Source organism: Palaemon carinicauda, chromosome 39 (assembly GCF_036898095.1).
Source record: "Palaemon carinicauda isolate YSFRI2023 chromosome 39, ASM3689809v2, whole genome shotgun sequence".
NCBI lineage: Eukaryota > Metazoa > Arthropoda > Malacostraca > Decapoda > Palaemonidae > Palaemon > Palaemon carinicauda.
The window spans coordinates 64058706-64068705 of NC_090763.1; the positions used below are offsets into that span (position 1 = coordinate 64058706).

General features: G+C 34.5%; 1 protein-coding gene across 1 annotated transcript in view; it reads right to left on the reverse strand.

Moving 5' to 3' along the window:
* The window catches only part of LOC137631231 (adenylyl cyclase 78C-like), a 76241-nt gene that overhangs the window by 56417 nt on the left and 9824 nt on the right, over positions 1–10000 (reverse strand). Inside the window, exons 3-5 of the mRNA XM_068363000.1 lie at positions 6991–7110; positions 3639–4067; positions 2882–2965 (exon numbers count right to left, since the gene is read on the reverse strand). Coding sequence (XP_068219101.1) covers positions 2882–2965; positions 3639–4067; positions 6991–7110 — 633 coding nt within the window. The remainder of the gene's footprint in view (positions 1–2881; positions 2966–3638; positions 4068–6990; positions 7111–10000) is intronic.

Below are 10000 nucleotides of genomic sequence, written 5' to 3' on the forward strand. Positions count from 1 at the left end.
GGTCTATATTGTAAACTACAAGGAAAACAAAAAGCTATTGGCAAATCATTTCTAGCCTCACAGCACGATAACTAGGGAGTAATAATAACTTATAATAGTAAGTATTACTCTCGTGGTACCAGACCTAATCCCTAAAAAAATATAATAATAATTATACTTAAAAAACTCTTGCGGTACCAGAACTGTTCCATGAAAAACTTATAATAGTAATTATACTAAGAAAACTCTTTGTGGTACCAGAACTATTCCTTAACAAAATTATAATAGTAATTATAATTAGAAAACTCTTTGTGGTACCAGAACTATTCCTTAACAAAATTATAATAGTAATTATACTTAAAAAAACTTTTGTGGTACCAGAACTATTCCCTAAAAAAACTTATAATAGTAACTATACTTGGAAAACTCTTCTGGTACCAGCACCATTCCCTAACATCATACTTTGAAAACTCTTGTGGTACCAGCACCATTCCCTAAAATCATACTTTGAAAACTCTTCTGGTACCAGCACCATTCCCTAAAATTATATTTAAAAACTCTTGTGGTAACAGAACTGTTCCATAAAAATCTTATAATAGTAATTATACTTAGAAAACTCTTGTGGTACCAGGTCTGTTCCCTAAAAATTGCACACTTCGTATATATAGGACTCCTACTACCTTCTTTATAAGCATATCTTTTGTTACATTACATTAGACATATTGATTTATATTGATAAATAACATGAGGTTCATTTGAACCATGGTAAATTAAGATTTCATAGACTGATTATATTAGTGTTCAATATGAAGATTATGCCTAATAATGAAAAATACCTTCATCTAATGTTAAAAAAAAAAAAAAACATCGAATTTTGATATAAAAGATTGTGGCATAATCCTGATTCCGCAAATTTAAAAAAGCATAAAATCTGATATAAAAGATTGTGGCATAATCTTAATTGTTAATATTTTAAAACAATTCCCGCATTATTACTAGTAGAAAACACAGGCACAAACGCTATTGTGTAAATATACTTTAATATATGCATTCAAATTAACCAAAAATGATTTTTTGGAATTATTTTAAAGCAAACTATAAAACACCAAACCATCGGGAGAACGACCAGCTTGAACAACGTTCGGCACGTAATCAATTATACTTGTTAATAACAATTTCAGTGTTGTTGTGCTTTAGTTTCCAGTGTCTCCAGAATAAACATGATTGTATTTCTATTTTTCCCCTAGGTTCAAGAGAAGTTTAAGAACAATAACAACATTGAAATAAATCTTTCATACATAAGCTATAAAAACTTGAAAATAACACGAGGATAAAAAAAATTCAAAATAACAAGAGGAAGAGAAACAAGATAGAATAGTGTGGCCGAGTGTATCCTAAAGCAAGAGATCGCTAACCCAAGTTGCTTTTTGTTTGACCAAATAATTATAGGAATAGACTATTCTTAAAAATATATACCAACAAACCCGATTTTCATCCACAAGAAGATGAAGACTCTTATTCACAAAGTGCTATGATAATGTGGTTTTGACAGTGCTAGCTACGCTAACTATACTATATTTTTTTTAATGAGGCGCATTTGTACTGACTCGCAGAGGTGCTCTTTTAGCTTAGAAAAGTTTCCTGCTATCTGATTGGCTAGAATTATCTTGTCCAACCAATCAGCGATCAGGAAACTTTTCCGAGCTAAAAGGGCACCCCTGTGAGTCGGTGCAAATCTGCCTAACTAAAAAGAATTGACTATACACATTTTGTGGCCGTTCTAAAATCCTCAAATACTTGCAATGTTCAAAATATATCAGTATCGTGTACTTAACAGAAATGAACCCCCCTAATCAGGTGTCATTATCCACCAGTATCCCACTCTCATCCCCGAACCTGATTTCTATGTTGGACAGAGAGGCTCTTAATATCAATTTTAACTTTCCTTAGTTCAATAACTTAATTAACAAACAGAAGCCTTTATAGCTACCACAATGGCTTCCCTAAATTATATCATGAACCGTCACAAGTGCAAAGTTAGTGACTTTTTTGAGTGGCCTAATAAAAAATCAATTATTTTTTTTATCTATCAAATAGGGAATATGCACTACGTTTGCCTCTAAATAACACTGCTTTCCTATGCATTTATCACCCACCACTCTGTAATGTATTGGGAGGCATATTAATTAAAAAAAAATACCTCCTAAAATTACAAGCAATAATTCATAGAACAGGGAGAGGGAGGGAGTGCTGGGAGAGAGGAGAGTCGGGGGGGGGGGGGTTTCCTATGGACCAGGTAGGGGGGGGGCGATCTATCGCAAAAGTTATAATCCTTAGAACGAGAAGAGGCAGAGGAAACTCCCGGCTAAAATAAAAGACAAATCAAATTATGCTCATGGAATTATAACCGAATCCAATTATAATTCAGCTAATTTTATATCAATACCATAATCATATAAAACATGGCCCAATATTGCTTTTTACAATAAAAAGGGTTTTTATGAAAATACCAAAATCCCTGGTGGTTGCCAATATCTACAATAAATATTAGTGCTTTCTAATATTAAATACTGATTAGATTTTAATTTTTTTTGTTCAAACTAAATTGCAGCAACAATCGAATAAGAGCTTCAGAGAAACCAGGCGTCTGAGGCTAGTTAAGTCTACTGTACTGTACAGTCATTAAAGCTGTAAAAAAGGGCGTCTATAACTGTATACAGAATGCACGGCCGTATCTGTACGGAGAAATGTCCAGACACGACCTTCTTTCACTTGTACACACATACACACGTCCTTTATAATTTCAAGTAATGCAAGTAAATCTAAACGGACGTTTAAGAGGGGGTGGCGCTCAGTCACTAAAGAGAGGCTATGACAGATATCAAGGAGTTTTGGACCTCACCACTGCGCGTGCAGGGAGATTTTTCCTACGCAATGTCACAGAGTAACTGGCGGCACTACTCCACAACAATGCGTAATATCGCAGCTGTAAACACGGCAACAGTCCCCGTGTATGCGAGGATGTAACATTTCCCGTTTATGCGAGGATGTAAAAAAAGATGGAAATAAAAGACAATTAAGTGATGTTCCAGAAATGTGATGTTATGGTGAGTTGCAATGCTAAAGCCCGAATTGATGTCAAAATAAATTTCCAAATAAAATAATGATGAGAATATGTGAGAAAATTATAACAGTGTATACTTTAAAACGTAAATACACTCAAAGACAAAAACATCTATGTATAAAATGCAAATGATTGCTAAAATACAGTTTACTGAAACCACAAAACAATGCATAACAATGAGTTTGAATAAGTAAAAATTAATAAATAAAACAAACTTTGAGTAATTACTGCAGGCAGGTTAAGCTTGAAGCTAGTTTCTAATGTACTGTACGTAACTACAGTCACTGTGTTCAAAACAGGAAGCAAGCAATACTTTCTTCAAAATAAATTAAAAAAAAAAAAACAGGAAAAGCTAGTTTATGAACAAGTCAAATATCCAAGGCATTCATCAGGTCACAACTCAAATGAATCATCAAAAATGGATGTAAAAAAATCTAGTTTCAACTTGATTTAAAACAAAAAGAAAAACAAACACGAGGAAAACATTCTAAGTAATAAAAATTAGAATGAAATAATACTCTAAGACAGAACTTACATTTTCGAATGGTATTTCGGGAGTCCAGTCATTTGGATTGTCCTCTTCTAACGCCCCCGTAGGAGACGGCGTCGGGGACGTGGTACTGCTGCCCTTGTCGGTCCCTTCGGAGTTCTTCGGCTCGCCTTCCTCGTCGCTATCTGAGGGACTGCTGCTGCTGCTACTGCTGGTGGACGTCGGGGATCCGACGCTATTAGTCGAGTCGCAGTTACTGCTCGGAGACGCTGGGACCACCTGCTTATTACTACTACCTACTTGGTTGTGGGTCTGTATTGGTTTGTGGTTCGCTGAGGAAGTGTGGTTTGGCTCCAGCGGGTGGTGGTTTGGCGTCGCCTCGGTGGTTGTGATGATTGGGCAGTTTATCGACGGGGGATGGCTTGGAGAGTTAGATGCAGTCGTGGCGGTGGAGTGATTGCGGTCTTTTTCAGTCTATAGAAATAAAAGAGGCAAATTGCTGGCATGAAATGCACAAATTTTCTCCTAAATGCAGAACAAATGATTATTTTAAACAAGTTTAACAGCGTTCTCCTGGAAAAGTTTTCTTACAAAACTAATTTTTCTTTTTCATCATATGCAGTTTCAATGTAACAAGGGTTTCTTTTACAATTAAGTGATAATTTAGATTATTAAATCCATATTCATATTGAATCCTTTCAATTATTTCCGCGGGATTGATGAAATTGGATGTTGAATTTCACGTTCAATTATAACTTTCACATCAGACAACCTCGAAGGAAATATTAAATGAACAATAATCCATTTAAAGTTAAGAAGTCCACCTCCCAAATGTCAAGCCAGCCAGTTCCGTATGCTAATTTATTGGAATTGAACTCGAACTAAAGTTTAGTTATTCATGATGATATCCAAATGAAGAAAAGTGTTCAAATCCTTTTCCTCCTTTGAAAAATAAAAATATGTGATACATATGGAATTATTTTCTATATTCTATGGAGTAAAGTTGCTCTCTCTCTCTCTCTCTCTCTCTCTCTCTCTCTCTCTCTCTCAGTAGTAGTAGTAGTAGTAGTAGTAGTAGTAGTAGTAGTAATAGTAGGAGTAGTTGTGAAATTTGGTCGTACGTTAAAGGATCAGCGTTCGATACTTAAACCGAAAGAAGAGGGACTATGTAGACGAGTCCCTTAAAATCCAGTATGTTAATGTTGACCTTAGCAGTGAATTTGGTGCCCAGTTATTCCTCCACCGTAGTGGGCCATACCTGGAGTGGAGAAACGATAGGGGGGAGGGTTTGTTGTTGTAGATTGCGCCCCCTTTCGGCCAGACACGGGTTCTTGCAACCCCAACCCGTAAGGAAAGGGGCGGGGGGGGGGGGGGGTTATAATTAGACATCAACGAGGTAACACTGTCCTCACCTCACCAGTGTATACTCAATTCTTTTTTAATGAGGCGTATTTACACTGACTCGCAGTGGTGCCCTTTTAACTCTGAAAAGTTTCCTGTTCTCCTATTGGTTAGAATTATCTTGTCCAACCAATCAGCTGCTAGGAAACTTTTCTGAGCTAAATGGGCATCCCCTGCAAGTCGGTGCAAATTTGCCTCACTAAAAAAAATTGACTAAAGTAAAACCACTTTCTAGGATTCTTCTTTACCTTTGATTTCATTTTAACTGAACGCTGGATGCTTTCTAGGCCCCAACGCCGGGCCATATGGCCCAAATACACGAAGTCAATTCACCAGAGTGGACTAATTTATTACGTTCATATTTACATCACGTCTATGAAATCTAGATGTCATGATTTAACCTAAGAGAAATGTTTCGAAATAAAGGACATTGTATGGGAGTCCTAGATGTCATGATTTAACCTGGGAAAAAGGTTTCGAAAAAAAGGACATTTTATGGGAGTCCTTGATGTCATGATTTAACCTAGGCGAAAGGTTTCGAAATAAAGGACATTTTATGGGAGTCCTAGATGTCATGATTTAATCTAGGAGAAATGTTTCGAAATAAAGGACATTTTATGGGAGTCCTAGATGTCATGATTTAACCTGGGAGAAATGTTTCGAAATAAAGGACATTATATGGGAGTCCTAGATGTCATGATTTAACCTGGGAGAAAGGTTTCGAAATAAAGGACATTTTATGGGAGTCCTAGATGTCATGATTTAATCTAGGAGAAATGTTTCGAAATAAAGGACATTTTATGGGAGTCCTAGATGTCATGATTTAACCTGGGAGAAAGGTTTCGAAATAAAGGACATTATATGGGAGTCCTAGATGTCATGATTTAACCTGGGAGAAAGGTTTCGAAATAAAGGACATTTTATGGGAGTCCTAGATGTCATGATTTAACCTGGGAGAAAGGTTTCGAAATAAAGGACATTATATGGGAGTCCTAGATGTCATGATTTAACCTGGGAGAAAGGTTTCGAAATAAAGGACATTATATGGGAGTCCTAGATGTCAACATTTAACCTAGGAGAGATGTTTCGAAATAAAGGACATTTTATGGAAGTCCTAGATGTCATGATTTAACCTAAGAGAAATGTTTCGAAGTAAAGGACATTTTATGGGAGTCCTAGATGTCATGATTTAACCTGGGAAAAAGGTTTCGAAATAAAGGACATTTTATGGGAGTCTTAGATGTCATGATTTAACCTGGGAAAAAGGTTCCGAAATAAAAGACATTTTATGGGAGTCCTAGATGTCATGATTTAACCTAAGAGAAATGTTTCGAAGTAAAGGACATTTTATGGGAGTCCCTGATGTCATGCTTTAACCTAAGAGAAAGGTTTCGAAATAAAGGACATTGTATGGGAGTCACAAGTTGGGCTTTACCAGTGAACTTCAGTGTACAAAACAGCTATTTTGGGAAGGATGAGAAAAGCCACCTATTATTTCCCTATAACATTCAATCTATATGGGTTAATATTTATCAGGGGATGTATTGAAATTGGTCACTTTTCCGTGATGTAACATTTTCTATATCTTGATAATATTATGTTAAGTATCTGCGCCATTTAGTGATTCAGTAAATAATGGAGTTGGGATGGAAAGACTGTCTGAATAAATATCATATCTAGCCTACACTACGCAAGGATACAATAGTCAAAACTAAATGTGCGCAAATTCTTGGATAAATTCAAGCCTGAAAAAGAGGGAAATGCAAGAAAGGAAAATCACAATGCTTCTAAATATAAAGAAGAAAATCGAGAGAGTAAATATATCAAGGACATGCCTTCGACCCCAGCATGCGCTCTCAGACAAAAGCCATCCAACAGGAGCAGCAGTCAGCAGTCAGCAGTCAGCATCGGCAGTCAGCTTCAGACTCTGTTCTAAGAAATATCGAATCAGCATCACAAGAATCCAATCGAAGGGAAAACAGACACTCACACTTACATGGGAGACCGAGTTCCGCTCGTCTTCTGACCAAAGTCTGGCTCGCGAGAACTTGGGTCCTCGCCGTCTCTGCCTCATGGGCTCATCTCTCTTGATCAAGTAGGTTTCAACGGCGTGGTCCTGAAACGAGACGCGAGGTGATTGGTTATCTATTTATATTTGGGGTATTTTTTCCCCCGTTGGAGCGCTTGGGCTTGTAGCATCCTGCTTTTCCAACTAGGGCTGTAGATTAGCTAGTGATAATAATAATAATATTAATAATAATAAATGGGTTGTAGCTTAGCTGCTGCTGCTAATAATAATAATAATAATAATAATAATAATAATAATAATAATAATTGGGTTGTAGCATAGCTAATAATAATAATATTAATAATACTACTACTACTACTAATAATATTAATAATAATAATAATAATAATAATTATTGGGTTATAGCTTAGCTAATAATAATAATAACAACAATAATAATAATAATTATTGGACTATAGCTTAGCTAATAATAATAATAATAACAATAATAATAATTATTGGTTTATAGCTTAGCTAATAATAATAATAATAACAACAACAATAATAATAATAATTGGGTTGTAGCTTAGATAATAATAATAATAATAATAATAATAATAATAATAATGATTGGGTTGTAGCTTAGCTAATAATAATAATAATAATAATAATAACAATAAATAATAATAATTGGGTTGTAGCTTAGCTAATAATAATGATAATAATAATTGGGTTGTAGCTTAGCTGCTAATAATAATAATAATAATAATAAGACACGTCTAGATTATCAAGGTGTTTAACGGGAAGATTTTATCTCAGATGAGATGAGACAAAAAGAGAAAGATAAAACTAAAGTGTTTGGACAGTCAGGAAGGAAATTCTTACATAAGTCTCCTTTTATAGTTTATATATTAAAATATCGGTTTTAATGTTGTTAATGTTTTTTAAAATATTTTATCTAAATTTCGAATTATTTTTTATATCGTTTATTTATTTCCTAATTTCCTTTCGTCACTGTGGCTATTTTTCCTTGTTGGAGACCTTGGGCTTATAGCGTCTTGCTTTTCCAACTAGGGTTGTAGTTTTACTAGCAATAATAAAAACACACGAAAATACTGGAAAAAACGGAAATGATAGAACCGAATAACTACTACTGCTACTATTACAATAAATAAATAAATAAATAAAAAAGAAAAAACCCAAAGTAAGTAGCCTATAGTCAATTCTTTAAAGTGAAGCAGATTTGCACGACCCGCAGGGGTGCCCTTTTAGCTCGGAAAAGTTTCCTGTTCGCTGATTGGTTGGGCAACATCATTCTAACCAATCAGATAACAGGAAACATTTCCGAGCTAAAAGGGCACCCATACCAGTCTATGCAAATCTGACTCGCTAAAAAAAAATTGGCTATAGTACACTCAATGGGTATATTTACGAGAAAAATGACAATATAAAAGCATAAATGCGCTGCCCAAGCTCGTCTTTCAGCAGCCTGTCATGTTTGGTCGTCGAACTCAAGCATGCAAATATTAGTGTCACATTAAGTAACATGTCAGTTTTCACGTTATAAATACCATTTTTCAGTGAGAGTTCTCTTGCTTGAGGGTACATTCGGGCACACTATACTCAGGGTTGCTAGGTTGGGCATTTTAGGACAAAAACTTAAAATTTGGCCTTTTTTTAAAAAAATTGGTTGGCCGTTAGCAATATCATAAAAAGAAAGTCTGGTCTTAAATGTTATATTTTTGGCAATTTTTAATTATGGGTTGGCCTTTTAAAGCTACAGCCGATTAGAAGTTGGCCTTTTCTCGCTTAGAAAACCTGAGTATTCTATCTTATTTTTCTTCCTCTTGTTTTTTCAAGTTTTTATAGTTTATGTAGGAAATATTCATTTTAATGTTGTTACTGTTTTTAAAACATTTAATTCTGCCTTGTTTCCTTTCCTCACTCGGGTATTTTCTCTGTTGGAGCCCTTGGGCTTATAGCATCCTGCTTTTCTTACTAGGGTTGTATTTTAGCAATTAATAATAATAATAATAATAATAATAATAATAAGATCCTTTCCTCACTGGGGTAATTTTTCTGTTGGAGCCCCTGGGGCTTATAACATCCTGCTTTTCCAACTAAGGTTGTATTTTAGCAAGTAATAATAACAATAATAATAATAATAATAATAATAATAATATCCTTTCCTCACTGGGGTATTTTCTCTGTTGGAGCCCCTAGGCTTATAGCATCCTGCTTTTCCAACTAGGGTTGTAGTTTAGCAAGTAATAATTATAATAATATCCTTTCCTCACTGGGGTATTTTCTCTGTTGGAGTCCTTGGGCTTATAGCTTCCTGCTTTTCTTACTAGGGTTGTATTTTAACAAGTAATAAAAGAAAATAATAATAATAATAATAATAATAATAATGATAATAATAATAATAATAATAATACCCTTTCCTCACTGAGGTATTTTCTCTATTGGAGCCCTTGGGTTTTATACCATCCTGCTTTTCCAACTAGGGTTGTATTTTGGCAAGTAATAATAATAATAATAATAATAATAATAATAATAATAATAATATCCTTTTCTCACTGGGGTATTTTCTCTGTTGGAGCCCTTGGGCTTATAGCATCCTGCTTTTCCTACTAGGGTTGTATTTTAGCAAGTAATAATAATAATAATAATAATAATAATAATAATAATGTTAATAATAATGATAATGATAATAATAATTATAATAATATCCTTTCCTCACTGGGGTATTTTCTCTGTTGGAGCCCTTGGGCTTATAGCATCTTGCTTTTCTTACTAGGGTTGTATTTTAGCAAGTAATAATAATAATAATAATAATAATAATAATAATAATAATAATGTTAATAATAATGATAATGATAATAATAATTATAATAATATCCTTTCCTCACTGGGGTATTTTCTCTGTTGGAGCCCTTGGGCTTATAGCATCCTGCTTTTCCTACTAGGGTTGTATTTTAGCAAGTAATAATAATAA